At 38.5% G+C, this 21351-nt stretch overlaps 1 protein-coding gene across 1 annotated transcript; it reads left to right on the top strand.

Annotated features, from left to right (window-relative positions):
- Positions 1 to 10764: 10764 nt before the first annotated feature.
- LOC142401015 (protein shisa-like-2A) lies at positions 10765 to 20433 on the top strand. The gene is made up of 3 exons (XM_075486247.1): positions 10765 to 10952; positions 14472 to 14608; positions 19060 to 20433. Exons 1-3 carry the CDS (start codon positions 10771 to 10773, stop codon positions 19197 to 19199), a joined length of 459 nt encoding a protein of 152 aa, XP_075342362.1. The 5' UTR covers positions 10765 to 10770; the 3' UTR covers positions 19200 to 20433.
- The last annotated feature ends 918 nt before the right edge of the window (positions 20434 to 21351 follow it).

Here is a 21351-nt window from a genome sequence, read left to right as displayed (position 1 = left end):
TCACATTTGATCAACAAGGGATCCACCTCGGGAAACTAGGAGACATATATACGAGGTGTAACCGGGGATACGGGGCTCGGGCTGACGGATTCCTGCGAGAGTTCTGTCAGACTGAGACCAGCGCTGAAATGCTCCACTTGTTGCCAGACCAATAAAGACTTCATTTTCACTTGAATTTACTCCGGTCCGTTCTTGAGCCTCCTACTAAAAGAACCCAATCTAACAAATGGTGCCGTGACCCGAGGTTCGAAGGCTAAAGGACCACCGTGCCGTGCGACCGACCCCGTCCGAGGGAGGACGCCTCGAGGTGATTGGAGGGACAGCTTTTTTCAGACAATCAGGCGCCAGAGAAAAGGTGAGCAGAACACCACTTAATGACTAAATGTGAAATATCTGCATATTGGGTAAACTAAATGAAGTTGTCTGAATTAAGTTGTCCTCTGGTCATAGTGAATCCAAGTGTTAATGTACTGTCTGATGTTTGCATTGAATGGTAACACGTGAAGTATAATACACATAGTCTCACATAGGGAAAGCAAATAAGTGTCCTGACAAGTGAATTCGAACAAAGTGACAAGATAAATTCATTTTATAAATGAATGTCCCATGCGGGGAGCTTGTCTTCAAATTTGTTTCCGTGCACTAATAGCTAAGTGTGGCCGAAGTAGTTTATAAAATCCCCAAATTGAGGGGGTAAACTAAATAAATAAATAAAATTAGTGGAATTCCGACACGGAAGGTTTCTCCTCTGACGAAAGTTAGAACGAGGGATTGAGACCTCCGGGGTGCGAAGCGGTCTATAATCCCGAGACAGTCGGTCTGACAAGAATAAATTTATACTGTAGGACACAGGGTCAGATTTTTTTTATTTTCATGCAACTGTGGGGTGGGGTTCGCCACTCGAAGATATTTGACTGCGCCAGCAGATCTCGAGTGGTTTCTGTTCAATATTGGGGTTGGTATAGATAAAAAGAGGGGAGAACAAGTGGCTGCGCGTGCTATACGGGTCGCTTTGTTCGGGGAAATCAGTATTTTTAGGGTGTGACCCAAAGTTTTGGAATAAACAAATGCTTTGATAAGTGGGGTAACCCCGAGAGGTGGAGCGCACAGAACACAGCGTTCTGCGTAGAAGTTTCTTCACCACTTTCAGCATTTGGGCAATTACGTCTTCCATATACTTTGACTAACACGTGTATAACTTTTGAATATGTCACAAAAATTGAATGAAAGATGGAAGAAATGGTCCCGAGGTGAGAAGTAAAACGAGGGACAGATAAATTGGACTGGAGAAATGCAGAAAAAAGAGTGTGTGAGTTTGCTCCACTGAGGCTGAGTGTGTGTGTTCAAAATGTTTTCAAAACAAACCAGAGACTAAGAATCAAGCACATGCATGATACAGAAGGAAAAAGTTGATATATGATATATTGGATCCCAAAGTTTATTGACAAAAGTTAATAATTTTTTTTCAGCATCAAAGCACTAATAAGAGACCTTAAAAAAAAAATTTAACAGATTTGGAGGCTTGACCTGAGGCCTGAGGTTTCTAACTAAAGATCAGCTGTGCAGCAGCATTACAGGAATAATGAATAATAAATAATGAAAAGCCTCAAACGCTTTTTGAGCCATAATATTCCCAATTTAATTTTATAGTTGTTCTCTTTGTCATAAATGCGCACACCCTAAGATTGTCTTTTCTCAACCATGTTTTTTTCTCTCATTCAGCCCTGAGAGTGAGAACAATCCAAACAGACTCTGAGTGATCATTGGCCTGTGTTTATAATGATATACTGCTTATAATAGAGGTTTAATTTTGTATTAGAGCAAATAATATTGATTCATCCTTCTATTTTAAAATGCATATGATTAGGAAAGACACCAAAGTATGTAGATAAACTGAAAACAGCTTTACAATGGAAAAAAATCGCAGAGATGAGATAAGAAACAATAAATCCAGGAAGAACAGTGTTTGAGACATTCATAAAAACTGTTGCTGAAATAGGATTTAACATCTCTCTTAAAGAGCTAAAGTCAAATACACAAGCAGAGTATTTAGGAGATTTGCTCCTTTAATTAAAAAAAAATATCTGAGAAAATTTTCTACAAAGTGAAACTTTATGATTCCACCTGCAACAGGACTGAGATCATGCAGTCAGACCATACGACATAAGTTAAAAAACCAGGATTTAGGATTTAATATCACGGCCAGACAGTCAGATGTCAAACAATTTGATATCATCTTAAAGTTATTAAAGCCTTTATTGTTATTAGGAGATATTAACTTGACTTTAAAATTTTAGCTGCTCTAAATTTTCTCAGCCTCAGATCACCAATTCTGAGTCAATAGTTATCACCTATATTTAGATTCAAACTAAACCATTTGACTATTTAACTAAATCATTAAACTACTTAACTGCAGCAGATCTAAGAAACAATTAATATGCTAACTTAATAAAGCAGCAAAGTGCTTCATAGAAGTTTAAATAAATTAGGGCATTGGAAAAATACAGAAAGGACAGCTGCAGCAAAGACTGAGCCATAACAAGACAAGTCAAGGTTTGTTTTTATAGCGCATTTAAAAACAGTGAGCACAGGGCAGCTTAGAAAGCCAAAATAAAGATCTATGCAGACACAGACTTAACTTTGGCTGAAGCTATCCCTATTATGCATTATATTATGCATTATTTAACCTACTATTTTATATGATATATAATATATGACCTATATATGAATGTTTTCAGGTGGTCCCACATGAGGCCTGGACGGGGAGAAAATACCCTGTCCATAGCTTTTTTGGGACACTATGAGGACTTGTGTGAATGTGAGAAAAAGGTTCGGTTGCCAAGCGACAGCCATGGTGAGTGGGGGCTGAGGAGTTCCCAAAGGGGGAGTTCCCAAAGGGGGCACTAACGGCTTGGGGGACAAGGTCTACCTGAGGGGGGAGGAGGAGGACACCAATAGGTGGCGTGATGGAAATTCAAACTGTGCTCAGTCAGTGCCTGTGGTTGAAAGAAAAAGGATATGAATGGGATGAATGAAATGTTTTATAATTAGGTGTTGTGGTTCATCGGAAGACGTTCCATTAGAGATGACCAGAAAGTTTTTATCTAGTGCACTAAATCGATCAATCAATCAGATGTTATTTATATGGCACTTCTCATCCAAGACAATATGGAACAAAGAGCTTTCAGATCAAACAAAGCAGTGAAACCCAAGGCCACATACAGACACATGCACACTCACATATAAAGCCACGCACACACACACACACACACACATGCCACACATACTGGAAGGAAAATCAAGAGCAGAGGGCCACAACATGATCCTCAAAGAAAAATAAAGGATGAATTAGGATAAATAAAGAAATAAAATTAACCTAGGCTTTTAATATCTGTATGGAAACATGTTAAGGTTAGAAACAGCTCTGATGTCACACCGTTGATACCACATGAGGTGTTTCTGATTAAATTAGAACCGGAAAAAACTTAATGCTGATCCTAAACTGTCTGTGTACGGCTCAGCATCACGAAACACAGCCACTTGTAAAAATTAAACAACATTATTACTAACTAACAAGTAAGAATAAAGCAGATTATGCTGAAATTTTATTTTTAACGCTCTGACCTGAATTAAGAGAGGACAGACAATATTTATCCTAAACAAATTAATCAATTAGGCATTGAAAAGAAATGTCTGCTTTCTTGATGCTGTGCCGCTCCCAAAATGAGAACTAACTACAAATATTTCTGTCCTACAGCAAACAACAACACAGGAGGAGAAACTGCAGTGGAGCAGTTCGGCCATTAATTAACAATTAATCATGGTTTACTAAAATTTCTCAAATTTTCCCAAAAATTCTGTGTGTGTTTCTGTCTTCTTTTGCATTAAGACGTCCCGGACCTGGAAGAGGAAGACATGGAATCAAACTCAGAATATGAAGACCACTGTTTGTATACTTAGACCCCAGTGCAAACAGGAGGTTTGCTTGAGCAAACCCAGAAATGCAATATATGTTTGTCGTTTGTTGTCCTAACCTGTGTTGTCTGGTGTTGAGTGTTGTTTGTGTGTTGTCATAATCCCAAAACTGCCTTAATGATTTTCCACAGCAGAATAAATGGATAATACAGAAGATCTCATGAATGCTGGACAGCAACTTGGTGAGAATTCTGGTATTGTCCTAAAAACAAGGATTATACCAACTATGTTGATGTTGATCGTGATGATGTGTGTTCCCTAAATAATTAGAATTTTTTCACAGCAAAAATAAGGTGATGGTACTGGATTTCTCATTAAAGCTGCACAGCAGTTTGATGACTATTCTGGTTCCTAAAAGCAAGGGTTATACCAACTGGCCAGTTGTTTTGTTTTGTTTTGTGTTTATTTTATGATTTCTTTGATTTGATTTGATTTGATTTGATTTTCTTTTAGTTTTGTTTTGTTTGGGGTCCATATGAAAAACAAATAAAGAATGAATTGGGCATTGAAATTTAACCTTTCAAAGAGAGATGCCCTAAGTAGAAAAATACAGTGCAAATGACATTTTGCACTACTGCGCTGCGAGATTTGCTAATATTATTCCACAGATTCAGAACCACTACAGGACGTACGGCCGGAGGACTCATAAGCTTGAGATCTGGGAGGCCTTTCCCATCATGCCAAGATGATGGTGGAGAACTACACAACAAAATTATCCCAAAAGAAAATTAGTTAGGGAGGGGATGCTGAATATCCCTCAGGGAAGTGATGTACTGGTGACCTCTCCTTCCAAGATTAGTTCCGGATCAGAATGCTGAACAGACGTTCAGCCAAGAAGAGAACCGAGCATCGACAGGATTGGACCACAAGAGACCACACGACTCGTCATGTGGTCATCTAAGCAAGATATAATCATTTAGAAAGTTAATCATAATTACTCAGAGGCTAATATAATCATATAGTCGAGCCTTGATTAAATTCATATGTTTATGTTTCATGTTTAAAGTGTTTAGATTGTTCCTCTTAAAGGCTGATAATGAATCATTTTTAGAATGTCAATTGCCAGTGGGGTGACTCAGCCGTTTGGAGCGGGACCTAGGTTGGTCGGTCGCCAAGTGGAAATGGGGCCATAGGTGAATTTTTCCCGGATACATCGGGTTTTCGCTCCTATTCGCTGCAAACGGTGGACGAACCTGCTGGTGATGCTAATTGCCTTATGCAATGTTTGAGTGTCAGTAGAATAGAAATGATGTGAAAATTTTTGATTAATCAGTGTTGTGTTGTTATGGTACTTATGGGGGAGCAAGGCCTTGCTAGCCACATAAGGTTTTAGGCAATAATGAACAAAGAGTCCACACAGAGGATGGGTTCGGGGCCACATACACACAATACATATAGCAATTAATATTTTCTACATATAATCTATTAAGAAATGTGCTCATTGCGGAGTTATTATCAGTTGAGTGAGGAAGGTTTTAAACTTACTAGAAAAGAGTCTCTATTTCTAGAATTTTGATTAATACTCCTGATATAGAAGGTTTTGCTAACGCATCACAATTATTTTCTAAACGTGCTTATGTGCAGAGTTATAATCAGTGACTTATGAAGGTCTTAACCCTCTCGGAAAGAGTTTCTGTTCCGAGTAAAATGATGGAATAGTCCTGATTTGAAAGTGTAGCGTAAGCATTACAATTATGTTTACTATTTCCATGCCTGTGCAATGAAGATTTGCTTGCTGCTTTTAATTGCAAAGAAGACCAGCTTACACATTAGCTTACATAATGATACATGAAGTCACTTCAAAAGGGGGATGACAGATATCTCCTAACTGGTTGTGCTACATCTCAAAAGGTAAGTGGCTCTTGCAGTTTGGGGGGTGACTGCTAAAGTCTTGCTACTGCTAATACAGATGTGACACAATACAGAATATTACATTCCTACCTCAGTTATTTGACTGAATTAGTTGAAATGATAAAATCACTTCAAAAGGGGGATTGTTATAATTGGCTTTGTTCTTAGACATTAGGAATGAAATAAGTCTCAGTACTTTTCCATATGACCTTAAGTGATGCAGGAGTAGACAGACAAAACAATCAGGAAAGTCTGGGAAACCAAGGGCAGATTGATACACACACATTATTTGAATTCCTCAGAGACATTATTTGAGTTAGACAATTCATATCCAATCACATTTGATCAACAAGGGATCCACCTCGGGAAACTAGGAGACATATATACGAGGTGTAACCGGGGATACGGGGCTCGGGCTGACGGATTCCTGCGAGAGTTCTGTCAGACTGAGACCAGCGCTGAAATGCTCCACTTGTTGCCAGACCAATAAAGACTTCATTTTCACTTGAATTTACTCCGGTCCGTTCTTGAGCCTCCTACTAAAAGAACCCAATCTAACAGAAGGCATAGCTGAAACAAAAGAAGCCAAATATATTTACAGGGTTCTCTAATCTATTTTGATGATGAGGTCTTAATTGACATTAAGATGTATCAAATTAAAAAATAGTAGTATGTTACTATGTTATCAGAGTAGATCTCCCAGTTAATGTTTGTGGTACATTTGTGTTGCTAACAGGTTAACGATATTTCCAACAAAAAAGTAGTTTTGGCCAAGTAGTGTTTAAAGCCAGCTCTGAGAGAAACTCAGAATTTTTCACTGAATGTTGTTGTTATTATACTAACTTAAACATTTTGAGCACCCTTGTGTGTTACAGATTTGGCAATGTCACAACCAGCCAATCTCAGAGTGATACTTTCAGACCATAATGTTCAGAAACTGACATTACCATCTGGAATCCCAGAAGCAGTTGAAGAGCTTCATTCAATTGTTCAAGTTACATTTGGGATACCTGGGGATTTCTGTCTACATTTCAAGGATGCTGACTTTGGAAACGAGTTTTTCTCCTTGCTTTCAACAACTAGCATCGTGGACAAGGACACTATCAAGGTGGTGTATATTGATGAACCTCCAACCGTAACACTGACCTTAACAGATGTAGACGGCTCCTTTGCAAGTATTTCTGATTGTTCGCCCCTGCCTTCTGATGATGTCTGCTCATCTGCATCCTCCCACGACACGTTACCTGTTTCGCCAAGACCAATGACTGAAATCCCTGCACAGCGGTCAAAGGGGTGGCCTGCAGAATTTCTAATCCCTCGTTTCTCTGCCAACACAGAGATTCTGCTTCATTCAGGCAATGAAAAGTTCAGTTGTTCTGGGACTCTTTTTGGTACCAATGATCTCATCTCACTACTTCCAGACATTCTGGGACATTTAGCTGAGGCCATATTTGAGTACACAGCTTATCCATCAAGTGCCAAACTAAGTCAAGTAGCAGAGGCCTTGGTCAAAAAACATCCCTGCCTCAAGGAACCTGGGTCCTTCAATGGATGTTATGGATGGATCCAACGGCTGAAATATAAAATGAACAACTTCAGGTCCAAACTTCGTGGGACTGGCTGCCCAGAAATTGTGGTTAACTCACTGAAGAGGAAAGCGTTACATGAGCAGACTCCTGCGAAAAATGTTAAAAAGGCAAAAAAGGCTGAGGTAAATTACTTACCTCCTCACCCACAAGGTGAAACCAGTGAAAGTTTGGAGAAAGAGAGAGAGGAGCTATTGTCTGAAGTGATAAAAAAGGATAATGGTCAGGTGGTTGCTGGAAAAATGGCCAAGACATTCTCTCTTCGGAGGCAAGAAATCATATATCAGGCACCTGCAATCAGGGACTTCATGCAGCGCTGGCCTGCATTGTTTGATGCAACACAGGTAAACAAAAAAAAGTTTGTTAAAAGTTCTGTTACATTTATTCATTCACTCACTTACTCACTCAAGTCCACAAAAAAAATGATTCGGTCCTCATTAATACTATTGGTTATGCTGTAGCTAATTATGTGCTTCATGTTATGCTCCACAGATAAATGATGAGTTCAAAAGAATAACCATGGTAAACCTGGAAGCAACTTTCATGGCCAAACTGGACCAGTGCACCCAGAAACTAATGGATGTGGTTTCATCAAGAGGAGGAGCTTCAGGAGCAAGGATCAGGCAGATTAAGGACATGATTCTTGAGGTATGGTAATTATTTAGAGTTTGCCTCTTTTTGAAATGCACTCTTGTAGATTATAAACATTTGAATACTATATCCTGACACCATCCTTTTTTCATATAGCAAAACACAATTGAAATAAGGAGAGAAGTAGCCATCCGGTGCCTGGTTGTATACCTTGGAGAGAAAGAAGAGGATTTGTTCAAAGAGTTTGGGGTAAGTAATGAAATAGAGATAAATCCTTATTGAGCATAGTGTAAACGCAGAGGTAGATGGTTGCTCCTGCGCTACACATTGCCAGTTCAATTTTTTTTAAAGGGAAATTCTGACATAATCTTAACCCAGGGTCAAATACACTGGGCTGGGACACTATTTGTACTATAGAACTAGTAATACTGAAGGATGGTGCTGTTGTTAGCATTTGGCTATCAGTGGCTTATTTGATCTCTGACTCACAGTCTGTGAGACCCTAAAATTCAGCTGGAATTTCCCTTTAAGTAAAATTTATTTCATACCACATCAGCATTGTAAATGACTGTTAGTAGCGATGAAAAAGATTAACACATGACTGTTTACTGGTTCAGTTATTTTATGCTACCTGAAAAGCATCAAGAAAAATATCAAGATGTACAAACAAACTGAAGGTCAATTGTAAAACATGGAAGACAATAATTCCTTTTTTTTTTTTTGCTTTACAAGGACAATGAAGAGTTCGAGACCAGCTTTGAGAGTCACATGATGAAAATTGCCATCGTTGGAGACAGGTCTACCCCTGGATCAGATCACTGGATGACAACAATTGTCGTGGAAGGAACCAAATGTTTGGTTGCAAAGGATATTCCAAGGTCCTGTGCCTTGTTGATGGGCATAATTTATGCCCTCAACATCAGCTACTGCAAGAAACTTAAATACACTTTTGAAGTTTTTCAAAAGTTGTTCCTTGGCCTGGATGGGCTGACATGCAGTGCTAAAGTCATAGGTCTGAAAAACACTATTATCTAAAAATCTCAGATCCATCACTGTCACATGAAGCAACCAAAAAGTGAGAATGTTCCTGTCAGGTTAGTTAAAATTATGCTGTTCAATCCTGTTGTGACAATGGACAAAGCAAAGGTCTTGTTTAAAGAAATATGTTCATATTGTAGACCAAAGAGGACATTTTTTTGTGTGTGTTTTTTAAATGAATGATGTGGGCTTACTTGTGACGATTATACTTGTGTTACTATGCAGCTTTTAGTCACTTGCTGTCAGTCTCTTGCCGTAACACTTGCAAAGTTCAGTTGGTTTCTACGTGGCTTTTGCTGTTACAGTATTTATCCATGGAGACAGTGACTTTGAGTTGGTCACACTTATTTAAATATACAAAATGCTTTTATCACTGAGGAGCAGTGGAAATTTTAGTTTGTTTTCTTATTTTGTTTTTTGCCATCTCAAGTTTTGTTCAAAATAATAAAATAAGTGAATTGCAAAAGCAGTAGTTGAACTGTCTTTCTTGAAAGCTACTACATTCGCAAAAGAAACTACAAAAAAGAAAAAAAAATTGAAGAAAATCTAATTTGAGCAAAAGATTTTTTTATATTGTTGCTACTTAAAAAGTTGTGTGCATTATTATTGTAATTAACTAGATAACAAATAAAAGTACTTTATAATAATATGGTAAAGCCAGTTGGAGTAACTTAATTTTTACGAGTTATCAACTTAAAAACTTGCCTTTAGGCTAACTGTTATTAAGTAAGCAGTACTTAATAGAATCTTTGACTGAAAAGGAAAAGCTAATTCGCCCAAAGTAATATAGTTTGTTGGTTCAATGTAATTTTAAATTAAGTTGTCACAACTAAGAAAGACTAATGGAAACTGTTGCGTTGATTTTTTTTGTTGAGTCTAAACATTTCTTTTTAGAGTGCATCTTGTAATAGCTCGTAAAATGAACAGGTTGAAATGCAACAAGTATGTGTTTACCACATACTTTCACTACATTCATGGTGACAATGTGTGAGTGGCTGGGGTCTGTTCGTTAGAAAATTCTCGTTTCAAATTGAAAAATAACTGTCTCTCATTATCTTTTACTTTCACGAAATGCTGTAAGACAGAGAGGAGGGAGGCTCAGTGAGTCAGAATTCAAAGAACTTTAGTTTTGATTTTTCAGTGTAGTGTGGGTGTGTTAATCAGCAACATGTGCTTATTTTTGTAAGATATTCTTATAAATCCACTGTAAATTTACGGCAATTCCTTTCTGTTTGTTAATGAATCTACATTCGAAACCGCTACTATCATAAATATAAAGAATCGGCAGCTACCAGACAGTTTAGACATATATATAAATATATATATATATATATATATATACACTGAATATGTAACAAAATCTTCCAAACTGTGTGAAGAGATTCTTGTGTAGACACTTGACAGTAACCTCTGCAGCCCAGCAAGGTCCAAAGATACAGACCCCTATGCTCTGGATCAGATTTGTTTTGATCTGCAACAAACGCCCTTTAATGGATTCTTCCAACCTGAAGGCTAAACTAATTATCTCAATAAATCAAGTCAATAATTAATCAAATAATTGTCACATGATTAGTACAAATTTATGCAGTGAAATAACATGTCGATAGACTCTTGAGTAAGGGAGGGAGGCGTGGCGACTGAGCAGCTGCGGTCAAGTTGCAGCAGCAGCTGGATCTGATAAGACATCGAAACACATCTGGATGTCCATGTGCGGCACAATTCGTCTGACATGAGTTCGGACTGCGAGAGTTACTACAGCAAAGAAAACGTGTTGGTGGATAGCTTCACGTGTCCGAAGACGGCCAGTGACACATCGGCACTTTTCTGCTGCGGGTTCAGCGACTTGAAGTATTGCTGCGATGACCCCGACAGCTTTTTTCCCTACGAATATGGATTCATGTGGTGGTTAAGGTAAGGCATCGCTGTTCATCTGTGCTCTCATTTGTTATAGCGTGGAGTCTATAGATGCCATTTTGCACAACAACAACAACAAAAAGAGTTTACGAACAATAAAAAAGATGGAAGAAAATCATAATACTCAGTTATTATTTAGAAGCCAACCTGTTGACATTTTGCAGTTTGACTCTTTGAGTCGAATTAGAACAACTACTAGTAGTCATGACTCTACTCTACATGAGAAACGTTTTGGATACAGAAAACACAAATAACATTTAAAAAGATTCCATAGCAGAGAGAAATTTTACATAATGCAATGCTGCTGATAATGTGACACAATGGGGATGCCAACACAGAATAATGATGCGACTCTCACCCAATGAATGAGACAAAATAACGGACTTTTGCAATGACGGTGAAAATGTTAAACCTATTATTTTTGTAGCCTATTTAGTTTTTTTAATCAATCAGTGTTGACAAGGAAATAGGGCTTACTGAATATTTCAGAAGAAAATGCTCTCATTTTCTCTTTGAGTAAAGAAATAGCAATAGATCAGACTAGAGGTCAGTAATGATGCTTGTTCAACTTTACACCATAATACAAAGTACACTGAAAAGCCCTGAATTCAAGGTAAACACACGAAACTTTTGCTAAAGAAAAAAATGGACTAGACTCAGTGAATAACTCCCTATAATCCCTATAATATAGATCAGTGAGCAGTGCTGACCAACATGTCATTGGGGTCATCAGGTGGGAACCTCCTTTCATCAGTAAGACCTAATTCAGAAGAATTCACATAATTTGTGTGCAAAATGTCATTTAAAATGTGCACTAAGTGGGGAGAGTTTTCATTACAGTTACAATTCATTTTATTTAAGCTTTGAGTGCATTTGAATGTAGTATCACAATATTTACAGACAAATTTCTAGTTTTGTGATAATTGGAGTAACTGTAGCTCAGGAGTAAGGTCATTTTTCAATCAGAAAGTTGCCCGTTTGATTCCCAGTTTCCCAGTCTACATATCCGTAGACAAGATACTGAAGCCCATATACCCCAATGTGTTCCTCACTTCAGTGTTGTTTTGGGTAAAAGCATCTGCAAAATCACTAATGTGTCACAATGGCTCAATCATGTTGCTAAGTCATCTCCTCTGGAGTTAAAACCAGTGTAATTAGCCAGCTCTGGGGTCTATATAGCTTGGCACTTTGCACCTTTGTATGTTATTACATATAATGACTGTACTAATTCAATTCAATTCATTTTTATTTATATAGTGCCAAATACAACAAATGTCATCTCAAGGCACTTAGATAGTAAGTCCAATTCAAGCCAATTGGAATTCAATTAATTAATAATAATCATAATTCATAAAATAATCCAATTCGTTCATATAGAGCCAATTCAAAAACAATTTCCTAGCTAAGAAAACCAACAGATTGCACTGAAAACGTTTTGTTTTTCGGTCCAATCTCCCGGCCTGAGCGTGCCTGAGGCGACTGTGGAGAGAAACGACTCCCTTTTAACAGGAAGAAACCTCTGGCAGAACCAGACTCAGGAAGGGTGGCCATCCGCCTCGACCAGCTGGGGTTTGAGAAGACAGAAAGGGGGGGGGGGGGCACTGTAACACCATTCAAAGGATATCTGCTGGAACAGGGAAACACGAGTTAATGACCACAATAATATCACATATACTAATCACTGCAGTGACTCACTACACTGATGATGCATTATTCAAAATCTGAGGCACACTGGCAGCAGCATGTGATACTGTAAATATCATGATTATATGTCTGTTTTATAGTTCTTCATTCAGGAGGAATTGCATAGATAGTAATTGCAGTTAGTAATAAATAAAGTTTTTTTTGTCATTTGATTTTAACTGAATTCAGTTTAATTCCAATTCATATTCAGGCTACCCATGCTGTGGTTCCACCATATCTGTGGTTAAAACTAATTTGGAAAACTTTGTGATTATCTTCTTTTTCTTCTTCTTTATGTATTATTTACTTCTTAGTTTCCTTTGCTATCTCTATGACTGTAGTAATGATAAAGTTTTGTGTTATCTATATGCATGTACATATGTGTGCATGTATATATATTTGTATCCACATGTGTTCCATCCTTACCATTATACTTTTAATGATTTTCTCTTTCATAAAATAATAATACATGATGAAACGCCCTCCAGGAGGCTGCACCTTCGCCTCACAGCGAGAGGGTTCCAGGTTCCACTCCCGGCTGGGGCCTTTCTGTGTGGAGTTTGCATGTTCTCCCCTTGTATGCGTGGGTTCCTGGTACTCCGGCTTCCTCCCACCGTCCCAAAACATGCATATGAACAACCTACCCAGACTCTATGCAAAGGAAACCTCGGAAACCACAGATCTTTTTTACTATCTGTGTACATATGTGCCATTATTGTTGTCTGGACCTTAAACTCCTCTGACTGAGGCAAGGACTCATCCCCAACCTGGAGAGAGCATTCCACCTTTTTCCGGTTGAGAACCATGGCCTCGGATTTGGAAGAGCTGACCTTCATCCCGGCCGCTTCACACTCAGCTGCGAACCGCTCCAGTGTGGGCTGAAGGTCCCGGCTTGAAGAAGCCAACAGGACCACATCATCGGCGGAAAGCAGAGATGCGATCCTGAGGTTCTCAAACCAGACACCCTCCTCTCCATGACTATGCCTGGAGATCCTGTCCATGAAGGAACAGCGGATCAGGGGCCCCTTCGGGTCAGCAGTTCTCCACCCAGGTCAAGCATAACCTAGGAAGGTTCCTGCGTTCCCTTTCTGAGCGGTCGAATGGTTTGCCAGAACACCCTCGAGTCCAACTGAAAGTCCTTCTCCATAGTCTTAGGCTTAAAACTTTCCTTTCTGATAAAGCTTATAGTTAGGGGTGGCTCAGGCGATCCTGAAATATGGCATAATTATGCTGCTTCAAGCCAGATTTTAATGTTGATTTTAATGTTGATTGTTGTTGATTGTTGTTGATATTGCTCATGTTGGGGGTGGTGGGGGGGTAGTATGTGTGCAGTGTGGTTGTCGGTGTGATGTTGTGTGTGAGTTTATGAATTGAATTGATTTTATTACTGATTTTATTATGTAAAGCACTTTGTGTTGCTTTTTTCTTTAGTATGAAAGGTGCTATATAAATAAAGTTTGATTTGATTTGATTTGCTATAGGCATGGTCTGCTGTGAGACCCCCAATGATGCACCTTTCTTTGCTCTCTTTACTCTCCATGTACATATGACATTATTGTTGTCATTAACTTGTGTTTCTCTTTCTCAGCAGGTATCCCTGGTCTGGTGTTATGGTGTTTGTTGTTCCCTCTTTTCTGTCTTCTCAAACCCCAGCTGGTTGAAGCAGATAGCCACTCTTCCTGAGTCTGGTTCTGCCAGAGGTTTCTTCCTGTTAAAAAGGATTTATTTTCCTTCTACAGTCGCCCTGTGCACGCTCAGGGCGGTGGACTGGATTGAACAGAAGCTGTATAGTACATTGTGAGAGCACAGGTGTGTTTTCTTCCTGTCTTGTAGTTTTGGAGCTTTTGTGGGTCTCTCCGTGGCAGCTGTGGTTCTTCTTGCCTTTGTCATCACTCTGTGTGTCCTCTGCTATCTATTCATCACCACCAAACCTAGAGGTCTGGACAATGGACTGCCCCTGCGAGTACCAGGTACTGTGTGTAGCTCTGTCTTTGTGCAGGGGCATTCTGTTAAAACATTGAGATGCTTTGAACTGTTCAGGAGTCTTCTGACATTATTAATGGCTATCACAAAGATGTTTAAAAGCTTCAGTGTAAACTTTTTTTTTTCTTAAACTTGTCAGAATTCAAGACGTCCTTACATGGGAGGTACTTTAGAACAACAACTGGACTGCAATTTCTCCCTTCCCAATTTTCTTTCAATTGGTCTTTTTCTCTAACTATCTTTGCCCTACTTTTACTTAAGTATGTAAAATATGTGTTTAAGTTTAGAATCAAATCGTGGTTCAGTGTTAAATTTCACAATAGAATAACCACTCTTTATTGTTGAAAACTTTGTTAGTGATGTGACAGACTGATTTATAATTCAGCATGTATTTGCATATAGGCCGGTTGGCTGCACCAGCATTGTTTGAATGTACATTTGTTGGTCGACTTTTTATTAAAAACCATATGCATAGTACTTAGAACTGCATAGACTTAAATTGAGAACTTGTTCATACTGGTCGGACATTCAACAAGATTCCCAACAAGATTCAATGCCTATCCTGCATTCACTGTGAATATTTTAACCAAAAAATAGAATTCAATCAATTTGTATTCTTTTTGTTACGTTAAATTGATCAAAAGCTAAATTTGATTATGAATAGGCTTGTGGTAGATATGATAGAGATTTTTTTTTTTTACCGAAGCAAAAAAGTTATTGCAACTTTTTGACAGCATTAGAGCCCATTCAATTTTTCAATTCAAACGTGCACACGAATTCATATGTAGCAGAGCTACAGATGAAGCACTTCAAATTGATATGTAAAACTTATCAAATTAAATATTGTAAGATGTCCATGAATTACCAGATGAGAAGTAATTGTCGGACCATGAAAGCATTACCTCTAAGTAATAAGCAATAAGTAGTAGATAAATGAAAACTTGCATTTAATAGAAGCATTCGTAACTGTCAAGTTAAATAAAAAACAATATTAGAAATAACAACAGAAAAAAGTTATCTCTGTCACAAATCTAGGCTTGTAGGTATTCTTCATTTTAAAAAAGTTACAAACAAGATATCTTTAAATATTATTATTGAAAACACATGTTAAGCATTCACATTACATACCTTTAATTCAGTCATAAGCTTCATCTTGGTGAAGCATATATTGTGACTGCATTTTATCACTCAGAAATGTTTGAAATTGCAACAGTTTTGGCTGATTTCTTTGAACTGAACAATTTAGACAGATTGGTTTTCCTGGAAATCACACGTAGGTCAATTATGCTCAGCTGGGTTTATTTTACTCAATTGTACTCTGCAGTTCATCCTGGTGTTATCACACAGTTGTCTTGGCCATCAGTGACAAACTCAACACAAAAGATTAACAGAAAGACATCTGTTCCAAAAGAAAGCTCTTCACTCCAAGCTCCATATTGTTGACAGATGACAAATTTCAGCCAGTTTTCCTTTGTTTTAACTGCGAAACAAACTAAATACAACGCATCAGAAGACAAAATAAATTACACAGACATGACATTACAAGAACAATACAACAAAAAGTAGGAGACTAAAGGCATAAAGACATCACACAGGCAGGAGTAATACAACAACAGCATGAAAGATGAGAGATAGTAAAATGACAAACCACAACAGGGAAAGCAAATAGTTCAGGAGAGAATAATGAATCAAGATTGGGCCAAAAAAGGGCAGAGGGTGAAGGAACATGTTGTGTTGATCTGGTGTGTGTGCGTGTTATTTTTTATGGGGATGTAAATGTGAGTGTTTGTGAGGAGTGTTTTTTTGTGTTTCAGAGTTTTGCCTTGTGTTTAATCTTTTTACATAAATGAAGCATGGCTTTCTCATCATAACATCATAGCAATAATGATAATAGTAATAAGTATACTAATGATCAGGAATAATATAATAACTGCAATGGTTGCAAGAGTTGTAATCCTACCACTATAGATGATTATATCAATATAGATATATCCATATTATGATATTTATATGATGATATTATATATTATATCATGTAATATTTCAGCACAGAAGAAATAATAAGAGGAAAATAAAAAAGGAAAGTGTACTGATGTAATCTAAATCCTTAAATTTTAAAAATATTTGCAACAACAATCTAACTGATTCCAGTGATAGTAATTAAAAAAATTAGTTTTTTGAATTTCGGGATTGATCCTGATGTTAATTTTAGGTGCTCTTTTGATGGGGTCGCATAAACTTTGTCAAAATAACTCAAAGGCACTCAAATTACTTAAAATCATTCAAAATATAAGCTCCTCAATTTTCAGCACAACCTTCTTCCAGCTGAAATCTTAAAGAAACGTTCCAGAAGGAGGCGAGGCTCCAAACAGTTCCCTCGCATCTTCTCATATTTGGGCCACAGACTTTGCCTTTTCTGCCTGTTCCTTCACCCAAGTCCAAGTCAGCTCCAGAGTCTTGGCCACAGCACAAGTCTGCTTCCTCAGCTGTTTCTGGGCTCCAGTCTCCTGTTCAGCCTACAGCGCTTCAGCCTCCAGCAAAGCGGCCTCCTGAATTTCAGTCTCCAGTAGGGATGCAAATTATCGATTAATTCATTAATCATTAGTTGACTGATCTTATCGATCGACTTACGATTAATTGATAAGCGGCATTTTTCACCTGAATTTCAGTGTTTCAATAGGGCCTTTAATAATATTAGCTAGTTAAAACACTGAATTCAAAAAGCATATATTATATTATGATAATTATATTGTATTATATTATATTATATTACATATTCCTCAAGTAATTATGCATTAGGAAAAGAAAGCAGACATGTTTTTTTATGGTATAACAAAATACATTCTTTAATAAAAAATGTTTTTAAAAAAAGAAATAAATTAAGGACTGGCTCAGTTCGTAGCGAGCCTCGAGGCAGGAGGTTATTGATGGCCTCGAAGGGATATTCTAGCCTGGCTCTAGGATCGCAATGAGATCCTGAAATCCTGCACCGTCAACTGTGTTGATTGGCATCAAATCTCTCTCGATCATGCTGCATATCCTCTCTGTAATGCCCTCCGCCCTTCTCTCATCACACGCTCGCCTTCCCAGTGTAGCTTTGATTGTAGGTTGACCAGGTGCACGGGTGCCATGCAGGACAGCTCCATGCACGGTGTTCAAATGATAACTGAGTGAGCTAGTTGAACTGTTGTATTTCAATACCGCATGACACAGCGAACATTTGACTTCTTTGCCTGCATTAATAATGTTGAAATGGTCCCACACAGCACTTCTTTTCGCCCGCTTCATTTTGTCTTCAACCCTGGTCCCTCGCGAGATGTGTTCACTGAACACATCTCGCGAGGGATCACTGTTCACCTCTCGTTCTCACGCTCTGTTCAAGTTACTACAGACAGTAGCGCCCTCTAGCGATTAATCGTGATTAATAAATTTTGTTTGAGCAACCTCTTGATCGACAATTAATCTAAAATCGATTAATCATTTGCATCCCTAGTCTCCAGCAAAGCGGTTTTCCTAAAGGGGGCTCCTGAGGAGGCCACACAAAGGGATGGCTTGACTCTGCTTGCTTCTGTCCCAAAACATGCATGTTAAAGGCATTTAAAAAAACAATTATTGAAAAATTAAATCAGTTTTATTCATTATTTTGTATTACTTGACATATGTCCACTTGCCCAACAGACGGGACCTAACTTGACAAAGACCGAGGAGGAGGTTATGATATTTGTTATGATAGAAAGCAAATATACTACATTATCATGGAATATTCAGTATATGTCACACTCAAACATCTGAACTGTCATAAACGCTAGAAAAAAATTAAACACCAAAAGATAAATCTGTAAAGATTCTGTTAAACTAAATTTTTTTTGTAACCTAAACAGTTCATTCTTGTTCTATTTTTCTTTCTTTTTTTTAAAATAAATAACATATTTTTTTTATGTTACATGCACTTCCCTTTCTAAGTGCACTGTTTTTACTCCTGAAATACAATGCTGCTGAAATTAAAACGGGCAAAGATAAGAATGTAGGCTTATTTTATGAAAACAATGATTTCCACAATAAGAACCCCTGAACATTTAAGGCATGAAACTAATACAATGTCTGTGCAACAATAAGATGTTATGTGTTACTCTGTTAACTGCGACATCAGGTTCATCTCTCCTCTCTCACACCTTCTCCTTTGCTTTGCCTGACACTTTATCCTGCTCCCTCTCCATCGTCCTCCAACAACATTCGAGTCCTCTTTCTATCATCACCCAAATCCAGAATCTCATGAACCACAGCCTCAATAAAACCATATTATTATGGTTTTATTTCAATTTATTGCTTACAATAATAATTACAATGTGTTAGGATCTGTGGATTTTACGAGTTTGGGTTTATTTGGGAAACAACACCTTGGACATGCTAGTTTCATGAAATGTTTTCTTTCTTCCAGGTTCTACCTACCTTCCACAAGGAACCAGGGCTGGCCACAGCAAGTTGGACCACGACAACCAGCAGCCAGACCCTGACCGCCATTTCCAGCGTTGTTTCGTGGCTACCGTCACATCCATAAAAGTGGAGAGTCCTGCTTAGATTGGCTGTTGATTTCTATATGTTGTTAAACTCCATCACTTTAGTTTTATCTCATTATGAGACATTGAGCTAAAGTTTGATGTCTAAATAATTATGTATAATAACTGCTTGTTTCAATCGTACAAAAGTGCTAATAGCTTATTAAATGCAAAGGGAAGATCAGTGTCCTTTGGACTGGGATGACGTCATCGCCGCACGCCACCGCAGCAGCATCTTTACACAGAATTTGATACTTTCTGCTGTTAACATGGTTTTTTGTTGCATATTTCCAAATTGCAATGTTGCACAAAACTAGCAGTAGCGAACTCTGTACAAAGATAGCGACCGTCACAGAGCACGGAGTGAATGAGCTGTGCCGCAGATGTCATCCCAGTAGATGCGTGTGTTAAGTCTGATTTATGGTCGGAAACCAGGTCGTCTGCGTGTGTGTCGCAGTTAACGCAGACATGCCCCCGCCCCCTACGCAGACACTACGCAGACACTCTGGTGCACCTCCTCAAAATTGTAACTCACCGCAGACAGTGTCGCAGATATCGTCGCAGGGGGGAGAGAAAGGAGGGCTCTGATTGGTCAACTCCGCTCTACACTATGCGTATTTCCGGTTTGCTAACCGGCTAATGTTGACGCTAACCGTGCTAACCGTGACGATTCTTTCGCCTCTCTGCCAGCTCAAGTAGTAGCAATATTTCTTCTATTTCTAGATCGATCAGCTGCATCTCAATCAAAGTGCGCATTCGTCCAGTCGCCATTGTTGTTGAATGACCTCCGTAACCGTAACACCCACAATCCTAGCTTGTTCGTGATTGTCCCTCTTGCGTTGTGGCGTGGGATTAATATAGCGCAGACAGCGCTTCAAAAGTAGGCATAAATCAAAAATAACTGCGTCGTGTCTGCGACAAGCTCACTGCGACACACTGCTGCGAAGTATATACGAGCCTTAAGCCCGCCAATAGCCCCCAATAACAACAACACAGCAGCTCTGAACTAACTCTCACTAACTATCACCAAACTGTTATTGGTGAGTAGATGAACATATTTTATGCCAGAAATAAGGTTCAGGTTTAAAAAATAAAAAACTTCCCCTTTAAGCAGCGTCTTCAGCAACAGACTGTTACACCCCAAGGGTACGAAGGAGCGTTTCTGCAGGTCCTTCATTCCATCGTCAATCAGACTGTATAATGCTGCACTGTAACCATACATACATGCAATAATCTGTTCAAATTTCATGTTGAAATGTCATCTTTTGCATCATTTTTATATTGCATGTTTTGTTTTGTACAATTATATTGTATATATAATTTAAAAATCTAAACTGCCATTTTTCCCCTGTCTCTTTGAGCTGCCATTACAGTGAACTTTCCCCACTGTGGGATCAATAAAGTTTATCTTGTCTTATCTTATTCTAATGGCTTGTAATAAAGTGAAAATGTTCACATAAACACTTTTATAGTTATATAGTATATATAACTAGTTTATAGTTATATGCTATTCCCCCTAGCATTATTAGCACGAAATAAAAAAAGCTATGTTCTGTATTTCAGTCTTTACTCCTATATTATGTATTCACCTTCATGAACATACTGTATTGTATTATTGTTTTGTTCAACAAGGTGATGGAAAATAGGAAGAAAAAAAAAAGAATTGGGGGAGATGCCCCTATATCTACGCAGAGAGCAGTTGTCACTGGTATACTGGGCAAATCTCAAGGGTCACCAGGAAGGTCACACAGGCCTAAATGCACTGAGCAACTGTCAAGAGAGAGGAAGTGAGAAAGTCAGAAGCTTTGGGTGGACTATTGGAAAGAGGGCGAGAGAAATGGAAATCAGCCACCTAGCAGTTTGCCCTACCGTACCGTACTCTGCAGTGCCTCTGTGGACCTTAGAGTTGCCTTCAATTGACCTTGGCCTCCTGGAGGCGAAAGCTGAGATGGAATTAGACGAAGAGTATGTTGAATGGTATATTCAGAGGTTTTATGGGGATAGGTCTGTTCTGTACACAGATGCATCTAAGAGGACTGATGAACAAGTGGGGGCTGCATTTGTTATCCCAAAGATAAAAGTGGTGGTGATGAAAAGGCTGAGTGACAGCCTGGCTGTGTACACAGCTGAACTGGTGGCAATTCTACTAGCTCTTTCCCGGGTGGAAAGCAATA

The sequence above is a fragment of the Odontesthes bonariensis genome, chromosome 15 (assembly GCF_027942865.1).
Source record: "Odontesthes bonariensis isolate fOdoBon6 chromosome 15, fOdoBon6.hap1, whole genome shotgun sequence".
Lineage (NCBI taxonomy): Eukaryota > Metazoa > Chordata > Actinopteri > Atheriniformes > Atherinopsidae > Odontesthes > Odontesthes bonariensis.
This window is presented reverse-complemented; position numbering and strand designations above follow the sequence as displayed.

Excerpts from the sequence above, each read along its gene's own strand:
- LOC142401015 (XM_075486247.1), top strand. The coding sequence starts at position 10,771 with ATGAGTTCGGACTGCGAGAGTTACTACAGCAAAGAAAACGTGTTGGTG. Across the intron at positions 10,953-14,471 it reads GGATTCATGTGGTGGTTAAG|TTTTGGAGCTTTTGTGGGTC; the intron begins GTAAGGCATCGC and ends CCTGTCTTGTAG. Across the intron at positions 14,609-19,059 it reads ACTGCCCCTGCGAGTACCAG|GTTCTACCTACCTTCCACAA; the intron begins GTACTGTGTGTA and ends TCTTTCTTCCAG.